Below are 19,652 nucleotides of genomic sequence, written 5' to 3' on the forward strand. Positions count from 1 at the left end.
GGACCCCTGTGAGAATAATATCTCTGGGAAGACAGTGATGACAAAATTTAAAGGTTATACTCCATTTATAGCTATGACAAAATATTGGCTATATTGGAGTATAACCTTTAAAACTTGTGAATCACTACATTGTACACCTGTGACATATAATACCATACATCAACTATAATTAAATAAACAAAGTTCTAATACCACTTTCTGACTTATTTATTTTATTGAAGTATAGTTGATTTACAATGTTTCAGGTATACAGTAATGTGATTCAGTTATACATATATATATCCTTTTTCAGATTCTTTTCCATTATAGGTTATTACAACATATTGAATATAGTTCCCTGTGCTATATAGTAGGTCCTTGTTGTTTATCTATTTTCTATACAGTAATGTGTATCTGTTAATCCCACATTCCTAGTTTATCCCTTCCCACTTAAAACCACATCTTAGATTCCAAGAGAAAGACTGCTTCTGCCAGCCAGCTTAGCTGATGACCTTCACCAAGCCACATTTCTCCTCCTTAGTCTCATTTTTTCAGTCCCCACAAGAGTCCCATTTACACAGTGCTTTGCAATTTTCAGAGATATTTTTAAGCAATTCTCTTTTGTTAAACCGTCACAGCAACCCTTTAGTGTATAGGTCATCACTGTCTTCCCAGTTGCCATTTCCTTCTCCATGGAATCTTCCTAACCCAGGGATCGAACCCAGGTCTCTCACATTGTAGACAGATGCTTTACCGTCTGAGCCACCAGGGAAGTTGAATTGTAATTAAACATTTATTATAACAAAGTGATTGTAAAGACTCTGATGAGACAAAATGAGGGCAAGAGATTGTTGAACTGGTGGCTGAATTGAGTCAAGGCCTGATAAGGGATTGTATACATTGTTGTAAAGGTCTCTCCATCACCCAGTATGGGGTGAGGTCTCTACTGTAGTATCTTGGGGCTCTGTCCCTAGCCTTCTCCTGGTCCAAGTAGTAGTAGTGGCATAGTAATTAACGGGCTGCAATTCTGCGCAATTATAAGTAATTCTACTCTTCCTCTCTCATTGGGAAAACTTCAGGGAATACAAGGGAGTGAGGAAGACATTACTATGGGAATAAACCTAACCTGTAAGTAAGCCCTAACCTTTCAAAGCCTTGAGAACTTTATAATTAATTACTGGCATTGCACCTCACAGCGGTTTGTGGAGTTGGCCACCCATCACTTCCACTTTCTCTCTGAGCCAAGAGAACACATCACGTAACACTGGTGATATCAGCAACTCTGTCATTCTCACTCTTGCTAAACACACAGAACTGTGACATAAATATGTAGATGTCATTCTGGGTAAAACAGGTCATGTCCCATTATACTGTAGATAATTATGACTTTTTTATTCTTTGGAGAAAAGGACAGTCTATTTCAACAACGAGAAGGACACGTGACACAGAATGCTCTCTCCCATGCCATGGTGCTAATGACCTGTGACTTTCAGCAAGAGGACTGTGAGGAATTTCCACCCACTCCCTTGGCTTAGAAGACGTCCCCGGTTCCTAAAGGGGAACTCCTATGTTGTGATCCATGAACACCCTGCATCCCTCCTCCTATAGTGCTGCTCATGCTGCCTGGTGACCCCAGTTCAATTGTTCCTCCAGCAACTTGCGATATTCCCAGTGCCTAACGCATACAGGTCGTAAATCTATACTTACTGAATTAACCTGGAGGGTTTATATGCAGAGTTCAACAGTGTCCCTTTATTAGTTTCACTGAAAAATATCTGCCAAAAGAATAGGTACAGGGCTTCCCTGGTGGCTCAGTGGTAAAGAATCCACCTGCCAGTGCAGGAGACATGGGTTCAATCCCTGATCTGGGAAGATCCCTCATGCTGTGGAGCAACAAATCCCATGTGCCACAACTATTGGGTCTGTGCTCTAGAGTCTGAGTCCCACAGCTATTGGAGCCCTAGAGCCTGTGCTCTGCAACAAGAGAAGCCACCACAATCAGAAGCCCTGGGACTGCAACTAAAGAGCAGCCCCTGCTTGCTGCAACTAGAGAAAGCCCTCACGGCAATGAAGACCCAGAAGGGCCAAAAATAAATAAATAAAATTATAAAAAAGAATGGTTACAGCTGGAAGGGACCTTTGGAAACCCAAGCTCCTCATTTTGAAAGGTGGGACTCTGAAGCTGAGAAAGGCAAGGACAGCCCACTGAGCCCATACCCAAATGCCAGTCTCCCAACAGCTGGTGTGGTGCCCCATGGTCAGAGTTTTCTCCCCCTATTTCCAGCCTGGTGAATGTTGTGTGCCACACCTGCTTCAAGAGGCAGGAGAAGCTCCACCGATGTGGGCAGTGCAAGTTTGCCCACTACTGTGACCGCACCTGCCAGAAAGATGCTTGGCTGAACCACAAGAATGAATGTTCGGCCATCAAGAGATATGGCAAGGTGCCCAACGAGAACATCAGGTGAGAGCTGGGCCCTGGGGTGGGGCTTTGCATTTCCAAATGTCAGGTGAGGAGTCGGGTGGCAGCGGGGGCACCACGCCTCGGTCCAAGCAAGTTGGGCTGAGAGCAAATCAAGAGAAAGCCCCAAACAGACTACGATTGCTGCTTCTGTGCTCTCCCTCGATCTGGGCTGTGCTTAGTCACTCAATTGTGTCTGACTCTTTGCGACTCCGTGAATACAGCCTGCCAGGCTTCTCTGTCCGCAGGGATTCTCCAGGTGAGAATACTGGTGTGCGTTGCCATGCCCTCCTCCAGGGGCTCTTCCCAACCCAGGGATTGAACCCAGGTCTCCCCCATTGTGAGTGGATTCTTTACCATCTGAGCCATCAGAGAAGCCCCGCCCCACTTGGTCTGGGAAGCCCATTTATGAGGGAATTTCCACTGGGTGGAGCTGGCTGCAAACTTGTTCTGTGTGGCTCCTCAATGTTTAATTTTTAAAAAGTGATCTGAGTATCATATAATATGGCTTATATGAGGAATCTAAAAAAAAAATGTCCAAATGAACATATTTACCAAATAAAAATTGAGTCACAGGTATAGAAAACAAACTTATGGTTAGCAACTGAAATTAACACAATACTGTAAATCAAGTATACTCTAATTAAAATTAATTAAAAACTGACCTGCTATGTCAAAAAATTAGCAAGTTGCACATTAAAAAAATTAAGATTTCTGGCTTCTCTTAAAAAAAAGTGAAGATTTGGCAAAATGAGAGCTCAATAGCAACTAACCTCTTTAAACAAAATAGAACTTTTCAAATTATCACAGCTCCACTCGTCCCCATGGTTGTACACTAGCCCTTTGGACTCAGTACAAATACCTGAAATGCATTTGCATTTGCAAAAATCTCTGCGCCAATACCTTAATTCCAGAGCTACTAAGTCCAGGAGGCTCTGCCAGGGTAGGACCTCATGCTAGATTGCAGGTAGGTGCTTATGAAGCTGGCAATGGAGAGTGGAGGAGATGGGGATGGTGATGCTGAAGCATTTGAACTGAGCATTTTAACTGTGAAGTTAAAGCCCAGACTGGAATCATCATATCCTGGTAACTTATGGGAAACTGCAAAATGAAATTGCTTAGTCAGCCTCCCCATCTCCTGTCCCCCTTAGTTCCATCTGTTGAAATCTTCTTTTTCCCCTACTCCTTCTTTTTGTAATTTCATGTGCAATTTTATTTACTTATAAATTTCCCTCTTATTGAGGTGTAATTGATTAAGTCGTAAGATATTGATATTTAAAATGTATTGTACATTGTGTTGATTTGCTATACATGTGTATTGTGAAAGATCTATTTATCTGTGGTCACCCAAGACAAGCTTTCTAAGTGAGTGCCCTGCAGGTTCAGAGTGCCACCACCAATCTGGAGTGGTGGGCCTCTTTCTTTGGTCTCTTCCTGCCTTCTGTAAAGGGAGGGCAGTATGAGAACCAGCACTCTGGAGGTTAGCATGGCACGGAATGTGTATTACCCTCACTTTACTCACCATTGGAGAGGTTCAGAGAGGGCAAGCAACTTGCCCAGAGTCACACAGTAAGAAGTGGAGTCATCAGACTTCTCCAGTGCTCATTTCAGTTAGCCGCAGGGTCAGGAGAGACACAGGTAACTGGACCTCACTGTGTCCCCAGGCCCCTCTCATGGCTTCCCAGACCACAAAATATGGCTTCCGTTTCCGTCTTCACCTTTATTTGCTTTCTTCTCCTTGCTCCCTAGCCCCAGCATCTTGCTGTTTCTTTTTCCCCCTGCTTCTTTTCACTGGACCCTGCAGCATGTGGGATCTTAGCTCCCCAACCAGGGACTGAACCCATGTCTCCTGTTGTGGAAGTTCATAGTCTTAACCACTGTACCACTAGGGAAGTCCCCATTTTGCTGCTTCTAATCATGCCAAGCTCTCTCTCTCTTTAGGGCCATTGTGTTCGCTGCTCTTTCCCCATCTGCACAGAGTTGGCTCCTATTCACTCCACTGGCAGCCCCGTGTGCCTCCTCCAGCCTCCCCTGAGCACCTTGGCTTCCCCTCCCGCTCCCACTCAGGTCACCCTGTTTGATTTTGGGCATAGCACTTAGCACTAGTTTAGATTATCTTTTCAACTTAGGTCTCCCCGACTCTAAAAGGGCTTCCCTCATAGTTCAGTCAGTGAAGAATCCACCTGCAATGCAGGAGACCTGAGTTTGATCCCTGGGTGGGGAATATCCCCTGGAGAAGGAAATGGCAATCCACTCCAGTATTCTTTCCTGGGAAATCCCATGGACAGAGGAGTCTGGAGGGCTACAGTCCACGGAATTGCAAGTCAGACAGGACTTAGTGACTAAACCACCAACTACCACTCTAAGACGCTTCACAACACAAGAAATTCCATCCATCTAGTTCAGAACTGTTACCTTGAGCCCGACACTGCGCCAGGCAGCAGGAGGCACTCCACAAGTGTTTGTGGAAATAATGATCGCAGTAAGGCCTCACTCACTCCACCCTTCTGCACAGGCTGGCGGCACGCATCATGTGGCGGGTGGAGAGAGAGGGTAGCGGGCTCACCGAGGGCTGCCTGGTCTCCGTGGACGACCTGCAGAACCACGTGGAACACTTCGGGGAGGAGGAGCAGAAGGAGCTGCGGCTGGACGTGGACACGTTCCTGCAGTACTGGCCGCCGCAGAGCCAGCAGTTCAGCATGCAGTACATCTCCCATATCTTCGGTGTGGTGCGTAAGAGTTCGCTCAACGTGGGGATGGGGTGGGGTGGAGGTGGGCCAGCGACCCCAGCGCTGCCAGGTCAGAGAGGAAGGGGAGGGACTTCCCTCGTGATCCAGTGGTCAATACTTCCCGTTCTGAAGCAGGGGGTGCAGGTTCAATCCCTGGATGTGGAGCTAAGATCACACATGACACACACACACACAAAACAAAACAGGCAATGTTGTAGCAAATTCAATAAACACTTTAAAAATGATCTGCATCAAAAGATAAAGTGTGGACTGGGGAAGCCAAGAAAAGCTCTGGAGGGCAAAGGAGGCCTTAGATGAGTAGCTCTCACTCAGTTCTCTTTCTGGTCTTGTGTTACTATGAGGTCATTCCTGTGGGGTCTGAAACCAACATCCCACCTGAAAACTACTCTTTATCTCCCACCGCATATTTCGATGGTGATTTACTTTCTTGTTCATCTGCACTTCTATACTTTCTCTACTCCACATTGAAAATGAAGGCCCAGGGGGACTTCCCTGGTGGTCCAGTGCTTGAGACTCTGTCTTTCAATGCAGGGGGCATGGGTTTCATCCATGGTCAGGGAGCTAAGACCCCCACATGCCTCATGCAAAAAAACCAGAACAACAGAAACAATACTGTAATAAATTCAATAAAGATTAAACATGGTCCACCTCCCTCCACCCCCCAAATCTTGAAAGAAAAGAAAATGAAGATCCAGTCACTATTTCTTCTTGCTGACCAGGCACTTTGGAAATAAGATTCTTCCTTTTTCCAGATCTAATGGGTTGATCATGGGGATGCAGGGAGAGGAGAGTAGGGGCTTTCTGGAGGGCTTTGTCTTGAGCCACAAATCCAGGCCTTCTGAAGCCGTGAGGGAGGAGGGGATGGGAGCCCAGTGGGTCAGCAGACTCAGGCTGTGGGCTGTGGGAACTTGTCTCCCATCTGGCAGGCTGAGTGCCTGCTGGGCTGCTGGTGAGTGGGCTGAGGAGGGAGTTCTCGTAATAAAATAGTATGATCGTGCTCAGCACCTCAGAGTCCTCCCCACGTGCCAGTGCTTCTGTAGTAGAGTTTTCCAGAGAAACAGAACCACGAGGATGTGTGTGTGTGTGTGTGTGTGTGTGTAAAGAGAGAGCGAGTGAGAAAGAGATTTAATGAACTGCCTCCTGTGATTGTAGGGGCTGCTGGTAGCCCAGTAGGCTGAAGACCCAAAAAGGAGAATTGTGTTTCAAGTACAAAGGCAGTCTGCTGAAAGAATTCCTTCTTACTTGGGGAATCAGTCTGGCTCTATGAAGGTCTTCGACTGATTGTATGAGGCCCACCTCCATTGTGCAGGCTAACCTGCTTTACTCTAAGCCTCCCAATTTAAATGTTCACCTCACCCAAAGAACACCTTTTAGAAACATACAGAATCATGTTTAACCAAATATCTGGTCACCACAGCCCAGCCAAATTGACATAAAATTAACCATCCCAGTGTCCCAGATATTATTTTATTATTGTACACAATCTCTGCAACACAAGAGGCAGTTCGGGGCTTTTTCTGGCACTGCTGTGTAGCTTGTGAGATCCTATATCCCCAACCGGGGACCGAACCCCTGCCCATGGCAGTGAAGGAAATGAGTCTTAATCACTGGGCCACAAGAGAATTCCTATCTTGGACTTTTTAAGAATACAGCTACCCTAGACTTTCAAGGTAATGGTGCAAATTGAGACTCTCACATGGTACTCATCTTGAGGGTCATTTGGAATCACATAGAGATCAGGAGACTAACTGTTTTGTTTCCAAACTCTCTAAGCATTTCCAGAATGAGACCACGTTTTCTATTTTTAAAATACTTTCAACAGCTGGTTAGTGTTCTGCACCAAGTCTATGTCTGGTCTGTTAGCTGACTCTCATCTTTTCTTCTGGGCAGATTAATTGCAATGGTTTCACACTCAGTGACCAGCGAGGCCTGCAGGCTGTGGGCGTGGGCGTCTTCCCCAACCTGGCCCTGGTGAACCATGACTGTTGGCCCAACTGCACTGTCATATTTAACAATGGCAAGTGAGTATGTCTTTAACTTGGGTTGGTGTGCTAGGGATGGGGAGACAGTAGGGTATCATCTCTACACTTGACTTAAACCAAAAGTAAACTGTTGGACCTGAACTAGCATGGATTTCATCTGGATAGAAAATTGAAATTTTATTCCAGAATAAGTGTAGAGAGGAAAAATGTAATGAGGAAGGTAGCAAAGTGATTTCTGAGTCTTTGTATATTTCTTGAGGTGGCTGAGATATGTTAAATAAACCTCTAACTACTGTGTAATTTCAAACTTGAAGCCTGAGATTTTCTATCTAGGGGTCACTGCAGAGCATCATTGGCCAAGAAGGCGCCTGTCAGGAGCATGTGTTAGTCAAGTTACCAGCAGAAATCAGAAGGCGCACTCAAGGGTTACCCTAAGAGAATTTAATAAAAGGGCAATTGATAGAAGTGTGGGTAAAGCTGAAGAAACTGACAAAATAATGGTGAGGTGTCCAGGGTCCGGGCAGCAACATGAAATCATGACCTCCTCTAGACTTGGAGGGGTGATGGAGGAAGTGCTGTTTCTGTGGCTGATGAGAGCTGTAGCCATGGGAGGGAGCCGTTTGTCCCCAGCCCAACAGCTCAGCTGTGCCTGTAGAGAAACCAGCCACAGCTGGAACCGTGGTCAGGCAGAGAGGGAGCCAAGAGACTAAATACCCCAATTTCTCTCTCCTCCCACCTTCTGATCTCCTCCCATTGGCTAAACCAGAAGCCAGATGACCAAAGAATCTGGTTATGAAAACTTCAGAGGTCACCCTCACCCCCTGGAAGGCACAGATCAGAGGACTGAAGGGCAGAGAACAAAATTTGGGGTGGGGTGCAAATGGAGAAGAGTCAGAAAACATGATGAATCCAGGTTGTCCATGGTTCAGACTGGGGGAGCTATGGGGATATAAAGAAAACTGTTAGTCACTCAGTTGGTGTCTGTCTTTGTGGCCTCATGGGTTGCAGCTCACCAGGCTCCTCTACCCATGGGATTCTTCAGGCAAGAATATTGGAGTGGGTAGCCATGCCCTTCTCCAGGCAGTCTTCCTGACCCAGGGATGGAACCCGGGTCTCCTGCATTGTAGGCAGATTCTTTACTGAAATATTTCTTTTACTGTTAGAGACGAGCTCTTATGATGATGCAAGTTAACTATAAGCCATCAACAATGAGCAGGTTTGCCCCCAAAAATAATGGTTTCTGGTTCTCAGCCAAGAAACAAGCTTATGCTCCAGTGGAGCCTGGACTCTGATTTCCCTTTTCCTTCCTAATTCTGAAAGCAAGGGCATGCATGACACTAGGCTTTTGAGCACTTGAGAAAGTCCCTCAAGACAGGAAAGTTTATTTTGGACCCAGATGACAATCTTTTCCCAGTATATTTGTGTTTCCCTTCCTAAACCTCTTGGGGTCACTGGCCTGGACTTCATGGAATCCTCCCAGAAGGACTGGTGTCTGGAGTTACCTGGTAGGCAGGGAGGATTAAATTCACAAGTGGGACTGGTCTTTCTGGGTACCCCTCCCATAAGTGGTGGTGAGCCAGTGCCCTTCTTGTCACTACCATAGAAACCTGAGGGGCCCTTTCTTCAGATCATCACCAGTGTCCACTCTGGCTTCGATGCATCCTCTAATTTTGAGCAGACACGCGGTACCCGAGCTTCTTGGCTGTTGTGTGAGAGAAGGTGACTTTGCAGTAACAGTCTAGGTGCCTGCCATAGTGGAAAGAATACTTGTTGTGATGTTAGGAGTCCAATTCTAATCCTAGCAATTTTTACATACTACCTGTGTGACTGGTCTCCAGACATATTCAAACTCTTCCCAAGACAGACATCAAAAGAGGCCACCCTTATGCCCAAGATGCTTGTTTAGAGGGATAATAATATGTAGCTTCCCATATGATTTTTTAGCACTCTACTTCACTTATTTATGGAAAAGAATGCCTGCAGGAACATTTATTTCATTAAAAGAGAAATTGATGTTGTCCAGTCGCTTAGTCCTATCCAACTCTTTGTGACACCATGGACTGCAGCACACCAGGTTTCCTTGTCCTGTGCTATCTCCTGGAGTTTGCTCAAACTCATGTCCATTGAGTAGATGATGCCATCCGACGATCTCATTCTCTGTTGCCCCCTTCTCCTCTTGCCCTCAATCTTTCATTTTAAAGAGAAATTAGCCAGAGTAAACCATCCAAGGATTGTTTGATTCTGCTTCTTGGTGGCAATGCTGCTGGTGACTTGAAGTTGAAGCCCTATTGGCGAACCACTCAGAAGACCCTAAGGCTCTGAAGGGCTACTCTAAGCCCAATTTGCCCATGATTTGGTGTTCAAATTTGCCTGGGCACCCAGGAGCATCTTTCATGAATGGTTCGCATGCTTTTTTTTGCCCTGCAATTGAAAAATATGGTAGCCCTCTACTTTTGAATTCATTGTTTTATGACAGTCTTGTTGTTAGCTTACAGATGAAAACATCAAGGCTCAGGGAAGGGAAGAAACTTGCCCAAGGCTGAGTCCTTTTGAACCCAGAACTTCTCGTTTCATATCAAATGTACTTTCCATTAACCAGGCTACATCTTGCCAAGGGAGCTCAGCTAGAAGGGGTTGGGAGAGAGTTGGTTGTGCTGGCCAAAGCTTTGATGGCATAACCTGGAATGCTGTGCACTGTTGCTAGCTGTATGGGATGAGCCGATGATAATGATTTCCATTTGGGTGTCTGTTTTGTTTTTCAGTCATGAGGCAGTGAAATCCATGTTTCACACCCAGATGAGGTGGGTCAGTCTTTGAAAACCTCCCTGTTCCTCTGACCCATCTCCCTCACTTGCCTGATTTGCTGGGAATGCCCCTTCCTGAGACCCGTTGGTTGCTGTCTGTCTGTAATGCCTGTCCGCTCCCCCAAATCTCGTCTTTGCTGAATACTGTATGTTTAATGCATTTATGTTAATCATCTTGTTCCTCACCCACCACTACCTTCTGTGCTGTGCTTGCTTTTGCTCCCTTTCTTCTTTCTCTTTTACTCCTCATTTCTTTCTCTCCTCTAACCCCAAAGTATGACAGTCCCTTCCAGTCCACATCTTCTTAGAAAAACACACATGATTCCTCTAAACCCTGTTTACCATGAAATGAGGACTGGTGATATTACTGACCTACTAAAGGACTGTGTGTTTGTTCATAACCTCCAATTTCGTACTCAGACTAGTTCTAAAATTGGTATCTGTAATTGTGATGTTTTTGGTAAGTATTTATTCATATATTCTCTTTACGGCTTCTGGGCCAACCATGAATTAATGGCCAGTATGATATGATAAAGCTCTTGAGTTCAAAATCTTGGCCCCATTGCCAAAGTGCTGTGGGACCTTCAGGGAAGTTACTTCATCTCTCTGGGTATCAGCATCCTCATCTGTGAAATGAGAAGGTCAATGCCCTGCAGCTAGGACATATTAGGATTCTAAGCAGAGCTGCGAGTAGGCCATCTTGCCCTTCTCTCCTTTTTCTTTTCACTCCTTCAGTTCAGTTCAGTCGCTCAGTCGTGTCGACTCTTTGCAACCCCATGAATTGCAGCACACCAGGCCTCACTCCTTCAGTAACAGTCAAAAATTAGGGTGGAGATGAAAGGAAACAAGGGACTAAAGGTGACAATTTTGCCGGTCTCCATATAAGTTGTGTGTGTGTGTGTGTGTGTGTATGATCACATTTATTGGGCATCACAGTGTACCCCACTGTGAGAGGAGTAGTCACCTCAGATACCTGGACACACGTGTCACTGCCATTCAGCTGTTCCTTGCTGGGCTGTCACCTCAGAACATGTGGAAGGGGTTGCCTCTGACTGAGACCATCTCCTGCCTTTCACATGGCATCTGACTCAGCCTCTCTGGGAGGTGAAGGGAACAACTGTGGACCTCTCTGCTGATGCTTTCCTAGCCCTCTGCATCCTGCCACTCACTCTCTAGGTGATGGGTTCTCTCTGGGAAGGAAGGTGCCAGGATCTTGGGGAGATACAGGAGCACAGCTTAGATACAGAAGCACAGTTTTCTGGGCTCACTACTCTTTCTATAGCTTCTGGCCTTGTGGGTAGAAGATGCATGGCTGAGAGGCCCACGGGCTGGTCTCTGCTGGTTTGGCTTAGCTGGGTGTCAGTTGTGCAGCGGCCTTTTGTCTTCAGCACATTCTGTCTCTATTACATGGTGAGGTGTGTAGTGCTGTAGGTAACTGGAGGCTCAGGTCTAGGCTGGAAGGTGGTTGAAATGTCATCTGCTCTTTCTAACCCACCTTCAACCCCAAATCCATGTCCCCAAGTAAACAAAAAAGTGAAAAATGCAGTGGGGTGCTAAAGAGCCAGGCTTTAGTTGCCTTCAGAGATCTCCAAGCATAACTCTCCTCACTTAATGTTGGCCTGAACCATTGGACCAAAAGTTTAGATAGGCCAGGCCTTATAATTAGACACAAAATGGGTTAAGATTGTGGGTAACTGAATATGTGTGTTTCTGAGAGAAGCCGTTCTTGACCAACCAGACATGACTATTAAGTCTTCTCTTGTTTGAAGTTTGTACCTTATTATTTCTCCTTTCCTTTTTACAATCAGTGGCTAAATGCACAGGGATAATTGCAGACATGGAAGCTTCATATGCTTTTATGACCAAGCCCAGCTCTCTACTGGGAGTCTATTTGAGCTGATTCCAGAGCAACAGACTGAATGCAGCAGATTTGATTGTTATGACAAGTAGAGCAGACCTATTCAGAAAACTGTCCTTTATGTCACAATTGCCCCTTTTGGAGGAATGTTTTCTCAGAGTGTTAGTGGAAGTTGTCTTTGAGGTTCAACTCCTTGAAACCTTGAAGAGCATGTATCCCACCCTGGATTTGATTGACTCTTTTCCTTTACCTTGGTCCAGAATTGAGCTCCGAGCCCTGGGCAAAATCTCAGAAGGAGAGGAGCTGACGGTGTCCTATATCGACTTCCTTAACGTCAGTGAAGAACGCAAGAAGCAGCTGAAGAGACAGTACTACTTTGACTGCACGTGTGAGCACTGCCAGAAGGGGCTGAAGGATGACCTCTTCCTGGGGGTGAAAGACAACCCAAAGGTACACGCAGCCCCACTACTGGGGTGCTTTTGGGCATCTTCCTCAAGAGCCAGACAAGGGTGGATTCCCCAGCTAACCAAGGTGCCCTTGCCTTGCTGATTTGTGGACAGAGCACCACAGATGGGTCCTAGCTAGTGTCTTGGTGCCACTGCTTGCCAGGTTTTTGAGCTTGGGGAAGTAACTCTGTTTTCTCAATTGTAAAATAAGAACATGACATCCACTGTGAGGGGCTGTTATGAGGATTAAACAGGATGATCTATGTAAAGGAAATGCCATAGAGAGTAGACACTTAGTAAATTTAAGTTCCTCTTCTTGCCCCCTTGCACATTAAGTGATGCAGAGAGTTTCTCATAGAGAGACCAGATGGGCAAAGAGATTTGTTGTCAGATTATCACAGATATGTTTCTAGTCTTATGGAAATGGGCAATGTGCAAACCAGGTGATATTTAGATTGGTTAAAACATTTACCTCCTGAGTAGCTCTTTCCTCATCAGTGGTGAGACCACTGAGCATTGCAAGTCTTATCAACGAGGGGGTCAGGGGCTTGCTGAATTGGGAGAGCTAGGCTGCTAGGTGACAGAATAGCCAATTAAAGCAGCAAGCTTGTAATCACTTACCTGTAATGGTAAAGCATGAGACTGAGACTGGAGTGGGCGCCGATTCCCCCAGTCCATTTTCCCCCCATGGGAAGGCACACAGGTGGAGGGTCAGGTAGATCAGCACAGATGTGAGGGTTGGCTCACTGCTGAGGGACCCAGAACTGAAGGCCCCACAGTTTTATGGACCCTGAGGCATGTGAGTGAGGGGGTGGGAGGTGGGGGAAGAGTTAGGAGTAGAAAAGTCTGGGATACAGAGTCAGAATGAGGAAGCATGTCTCAAAATCCCCCAGGGACTTCCCTGGTGGTCCAGTGGTTAAGACTCCATGCTTCCAATGCATGGGGTATGGGTTCCATCCTCAGTCCGGGAGCTAAGATCCTACACGCTATGTGGTGCAGCCAAGAAAATACTAAAAAAGAAAAGAAAATCTCCCCCAACTCCACTTTCACAATAAGCAGGCCTCAGTAGAGGCTCCTGAAGAAGACCTCAAGACCTCAGTTAATCAACTATACTTCAATTAAAAAGAGAGAGAGAGACTTAAGAATGAAGGCACCTGGGTCAGGAATGCCTGTATGTGAAGAGTGTGACCTGCCAGGATGGGCCTGAGCCCTTGGCTGCACCTCCCTTCAGAGACGGCAGTGCACTGGCCTTGCACCAAGTCTTTCGTGGGGAGAGCAGCTTTCCCTCCTACCTGTGTGGCCTGCCGGGTACAGCTTATAGTCAGATCTGAAAAAGCACATATAGGTTTTTAACTGGGCACCAGACTCCTTGGAGAGACTAACTCAGTACTTCTGTATAATGCACAATCCATCAGTGCATTTGAAGACACAAATATACTTGTGAATTAACTTCTGTATCCTATTGGGCTTCCCAGGTTGCAGTAGTGTAAAGAACCCACCTGCCAAAGCAGGAGACATAAGGGACTTGGGTTTGACCCCTGGGTTGGGAAGATCCCTTGGAGGAGAGCATGGCAACCCACTGCAGTATTCTTGCCTGGAGAACCCCCTGGACAGAGGAGCCTAGTGGACCGTAGTCCATAGGGTCACAAAGAGTCAGACATGACTGAAGTGACTGAGCACGCACACAGACATTGCATCCTGTGTGTTGGCAGAAACTTGTCTCTGGTTACAGCAAAGGCTACAAACAAAATTGACTTCTAGGTTCAGATGGTGGGACCCACTCAATTACTTACAGCATCAGTGCTACTGTCCCCCACTCATTTCTCTCATCCCCAGGCTACTCTAGACATTTTTTTTTTTTTTTGCCACTAGCTTATTTTTATTTTTTAATAGATAATATTTTTACCCTTTGGCCAAGCTGTTCTAAGAATTACCCTGCAGGTATACTTGCATACATGCATGGGTATATGTATAAAGAGATAGGACACTGTGGCATTGTTGGGAACAACAAAATATTGAATAATACCTAAGTAACCACCAATAGGGAAATATTTAAGTTAGGGCAATACCTCAAAGTCACTAAAACTGATAAGGTATATCTTTATGTACAAATATGAAAGGAGCTCTATTTCTTTTTTTTTCATTTATTATTTTTTAATTGAAGTATAATTGATTTACAGTGTTGTGTTAGTCTCTGGTATACAGCAAAATGATTCAGTTATACATGTGTGTGTGCATGCTAAGTCGCTACAGTCATGTCCAGCTCTGTGTGACCCTCTGGACTGCTGCCTGCCAAACTTCTCTGTCCGTAGGATTTTCCAGGCCAGAGTACTAGAGTGGGTTGCCATGCCCTGCTCTAGGGGATCTTCCTGATCCAGGGATAGAACCTGTGTCTCCTGGATTGGCAGGCAGGTTTTTTTACCACTAGTGCCATCTGGGAAGCCTATACACACGCACACATAATTCTTTTTCATGTTTTTTCCCATTGTGGTTTATCACAGGATACTGAATATAGTTTCCTGTGCTATGTAGGAGGACTTTGTTGTTTATTCATTCTATAGATAACAGTTTGTGTCTGCCAGCCTCAAACTCCCAATCCTTCCCTCCCCGCCCCCTTGGTAACCATAACTCTGTTCTCTATGTCTGTGAGTCTGTTTCTATTTTGTAGACAAGTTCATTCATCTCATATTTTAGATTCCACATGTAAGAGGTACCATATAGTATTTGTCTTTCTCTTTCTGGCTTACTTCACTTAGTATGATAATCTCTAGGTCCATCCACGGAACTGCAAATGGCATTATTTCATTCTTTTTAAATCCCTGAGTAATATTTCATTGTATATAGGCACCACATCTTCTTTATTCATTCATCTGTTGATGGACATTTAGGTCGTTTTTGCATCTTAGCTACTGTGATTAGCTGAGCTCTACTTCTTTCTTTAAAATCATTTATTTATTTATATTTGGTTGGGCTGGGTCTCTTGCAGCGCACAGGCATTCTCTAGTTGTGGTGAGCAGGGGCAACCCTTCGTTGCAGTGCTCAGGCTTCTCGTTGTGCTGGCTGCTCTTGTTTCAGAGCACATGCTCTGGATGCTTTTGTAGTTGTGGCACACAGGCTCCGTAGCTGTGTGGCATCTTCTCGGACCAGGCACCAAACCCGTGACCCCTGCATTGGCAGGTGGATTCTTATCCACTGTGCCACCAGGGAAGTCTGAGCTCTATTTCTTAAGGGAAAAGAGTTAAGGGGCCAAACATTGACATATGAATTTGTTTCCTAGGGCTGCCATAACACCCAGGACCCCAAACTGGGTGACTTACAATAGAAATATATTGTTTCCCAGTTCTGGAGGCTAAAATTTGAAATCAAGGTCTTGGTTAGACTGGTTCCTTTTGAGAGCTATGAAGAGAGTATCTGCTCTAGGCCTCATTCCTTAGATGGTAGACGGGCCTGGGCCTCTGTCCATGGTCTTCCCCTCATGCATGTATCTTTCTCTTTACCTGGCATTCTGTTTATAAGAACACCAGTGCCATTGGATGAAGGGGCCACCCTTAATTAAGTTTGACCCCATCTTAATTAATTACACCTGCACTGACCCTATTTCTAAAAAGGTCATGTTTTGAGGTACTAGGGGTTAGAACTGAAACATATGGATTGAATTTGGGAGGGGAGTGTAACACTGTATGCAAATTAAAATTAAATTTATTTAATTATTAAAATTAGAAAGGACACATGCACTCACACAGATACGCGTACCCACATGTGTGTGCAAGCAGAAGTCAATCTCGATACAGGGCAGGATACAAAACACTCAGGGATGTGTTCTTTATAGGAACAACCCCATTTTCATAGAATCAAAGGTTCTATAGTCCAGGAAATGTGAATTGGCTTGTATGTATGGGGCACTGAGCTCAGTACCACAGGAGGTACAGAAAGGAATAAGCTACTGTGTCCACCCTTAACCTGACCTTCTAGAACCTGCAGGTTAACGTGTGTCTTATCTGCAAGCCAGCCAGCCTTCCCGCCTGCTGCCTGGACCTGAGTAATTTTTTTATAACTTGCTTCTACCACTACCTGGAGAAGGAAATGGCACCCCACTCCAGTACTCTTGCCTGGAAAATCCCATGGATGGAGGAGCCTGAAAAGTTGCAGTCCATGGGGTCACTAAAAGTCAGACACGACCGAGCAACTTCACTTTCACTTTTCACTTTCATGCATTGGAGGAGGAAATGGCAACCCACTCCAGTGTTCTTGCCTGGAGAATCCCAGGGACAGGGGAGCCTGGTGGGCTGCCGTCTATGGGGTCGCACAGAGTCGAACACGACTGAAGTGACTTAGCAGCAGCAACCACTACCTAATTTTTAAGAGACAAGATCTTCTTTTCTCACTTCTGAAATTAAATGAAATAACTGTAGTTATTTCTTTGAATCTTTTGAAATTTCTTTTTATAGAAACCAAGTTAAGGTATTAGTTTAATTATAAATTAATTAGTACAAATGAACTCAAAATAAATTAGATAAGAAACAGGAATTACTTATTATGACATGGAATATCTGTTTCTTATTTATTTTGAGTTCATTGCATGCATGCTAAGTTGCTTCAGTGTGTCTGACTCTTTGCGACCCTGTGAGCTGTAGCCTGCCAGGCTCCACTGTCCATGGGATTTTCCAGGCAAGAATACTGGAGTAGGCTGCCATGCCTTCCTTCAGGAAGTCTCCCCGACCCAGGGATCAAACCTGTGTCTCTTTATGTCTTCTGTATTGTCAGGCTGACTCTTTACCACTAGTGCCACCTGGGAAGCCCCTTTGAGTTCATTAGTACTAATTAATTTATTTCCCATTTACTTATCCTGAAAGGACCTGTCTATGCTCATATAATACACTGTACATGTAGATTTTAATATTTTTGTATATTTTATACATTTTTAGGAGAATATCCTTAAACACACCCAAAAATCTATAGTCAGATTTTAAGATTCTGAAATCAGATGTGTTGTTTTTTCTTTTTTCCATTTCGTCTTTTTATTTTTTATGGGAGTATAGCCAATTAGCAATGTTGTGTTAATTTCAGGTGCACAGTGGAGCAACTCAGCTATACATACACATGTATCCATTCTCCTCCAAACTCCCCTCCCATACAGGCTTTTGAATTTTTTGATATTTACCTGGCAGTGCCAATAGTTAAGTAGGTGATGTGTGGCTGTTAGTTCCTGCCCCTTCACTTTAGATAAGCTGCTACCAGATGGTGACCATATGCCCACATCTTCCTATCTGAATTGAAGAGCTGACATCTCTCTTGATACAAAACATCAATGATTTCTGCTTGAACTGACCTGGATTCAAAGCAAAAGCTTTTTATTATTTTTATATCAAAATGGTTTCTCTATTAAAATAAAGAAATAACAATAACTCGGGTTTTCATGTTGACTCAGACAGTAAAGAATCAGCCTGCAATGTGGGGACCTGGGTTCGATCCCTGGGTTGTAAATATCCCTGGAGAAGGGAATGGCTATCCACTCCAGTATTCTTGCCTGGAGAATTCCATGGACAGAGGAGCCTGGCAAGCTGCAGTCCATGGGGTCACAAAGAGACACGACTGAGTGACTAACACTTTCACTGCCTCCCTCTGCCCCCACCACAGCCCCCCACCCTCCCACCCCCCAAATATTGTAGCAGAAAGAACACTGGAGAAAAAATTAGGAGGCCTGTGTTCTCATTCTGACTGTTACCCTGAATGTTTAAGCTTGGGCAAGGCTCTTCCTTGTGGGTTTCAGTTTCCTCATCTGTGAAGTGGGGCCTTGGACTAACTTATTAACAGTTCCTTCAGGCTTTTCTATGATGTCATCACAATTGCTTTTATTTATTTAAATAATGCTTTATCACAGCCTGATAAGCTCCTCTCTGTACATCAGCCTTTGTGACTCAACTTCAAACCTTCAGTTGGCATCAAATTGTTTCTGACTCATATATATATATATATATATATATATATACACACACATATATATATATGTATATATATATGTTACATTATACATTATATATATGTATACATGATATATATGTATATATAATATATACACATATAGAGCTGGATAAAAATAAAAACCAAATGTTTTTAAAATGAGAAAATAACACCAATTTCCCTCAGTTGTAGCTTTGTACCCTCCTTGTTTAGGTTGCTGTTTTTTAAATTTTTTATTTTTTCCCTCTTTCTCCAGCTTTCACCTATGGTTTTCACAATAGGAATGTTTCAGTTTTTCAAGTTTGGGGAGCCAGTGTCCCTCTTTCCCTCCCCTCCTCTTCTTTTGGTTCCTCCTCCGGTTCCTCCCCCTTCACCACTAGCTCCTCCCCCTTCTCCTCTGGCTCCTCTCTCTTCCTCCCTGTTTTAATCTTTAATCTCCTCCTTCTATTAATCTTGGTGCTCCTGGAGAGGGAAACTCTCTGTGGGGTTCCTTAAATCCTGTCTGCAGATCAGGCTTTCCTTCCTTTACTCTGAAAAGAGAGCCAAGTGGAACAGCCCATTTCCCTTCTCAGAATAGCTTCATCACATGTTGCATGGGTCAGTTAACAACCTTTCAGCCAGGTTGTTTTGAGAACCTTGGCAGTTGCCTCCTTGAAAAAATTTAACTCCCTTCAAGAGCTTAAAGTAGCACTTTTTCTTACAGCATCAAATTGAAGAAGATTAAAAAAAAAAAGCTTTCTATAAGAGATGCACTTTATTTTTTTAAATTTGTTTTTAATTGGAGGATAATTGCTTTATGACATTATGATGGCTTCTGCCATACAACAATGTGAATCAGCCATAAGTATGCAGATGTCCCTCCCTCTTGAATCTCCCCCCATCTCCCCATCGCACCCCTCTAGGTTGTCACAGAGCACTGTGTTGACCTCCCTGCACTATACAGCAACTTCCCATTAGCTGTCTATTTTCCATATGGTAATATATACATTTCACTGCTACTCTCTCAATTCATGCCACCCTGTCCTGCCCCCTCTATGTCCAAGGTCTGTTCTCTATGTCTGCGTCTCTATTCCTGCCCTGCAGATAGGTTCATCAGTACCATTTTTCTTAACATCTAACAGCTTGGTATTCTCTGAGTCTATCCTGCAAGTTATTGATTACTTGAGAAGATTTATGATGTACTCTGCATATAAGTTAAATAAGCAGGGTGACAATATACAGCCTTGACATACTCCTTTTCCTATTTGGAACCAGTATGTTGTTCTATGTCCAGTTCTAACTGTTGCTTCCTGACCTGCATACAGAATTTCTCAAGAGGCAGATCAGGTGGTCTGGTATTCCCATCTCTTTCAGAATTTTCCACAGTTTACTGTGATCCACACAGTCAAAGGCTTTGGCACAGTCAATAAAGCAG

At 44.5% G+C, this 19,652-nt stretch overlaps 1 protein-coding gene across 2 annotated transcripts in view; it reads left to right on the top strand.

Moving 5' to 3' along the window:
- Positions 1 to 19,652, top strand: part of SMYD1 (SET and MYND domain containing 1) — a 46,953-nt gene that overhangs the window by 13,358 nt on the left and 13,943 nt on the right. Inside the window, exons 2-6 of one of the 2 annotated variants that reach the window (XM_005900371.3) lie at positions 2,264 to 2,440; positions 4,953 to 5,166; positions 7,078 to 7,208; positions 9,932 to 9,970; positions 12,092 to 12,281. In XM_005900371.3, coding sequence (XP_005900433.1) covers positions 2,264 to 2,440; positions 4,953 to 5,166; positions 7,078 to 7,208; positions 9,932 to 9,970; positions 12,092 to 12,281 — 751 coding nt within the window. The remainder of the gene's footprint in view (positions 1 to 2,263; positions 2,441 to 4,952; positions 5,167 to 7,077; positions 7,209 to 9,931; positions 9,971 to 12,091; positions 12,282 to 19,652) is intronic. The other variant, XM_070379461.1, reaches the window with a different exon arrangement.

This window comes from Bos mutus, chromosome 11 (genome assembly GCF_027580195.1).
Source record: "Bos mutus isolate GX-2022 chromosome 11, NWIPB_WYAK_1.1, whole genome shotgun sequence".
Taxonomy (NCBI): Eukaryota; Metazoa; Chordata; class Mammalia; order Artiodactyla; family Bovidae; genus Bos; species Bos mutus.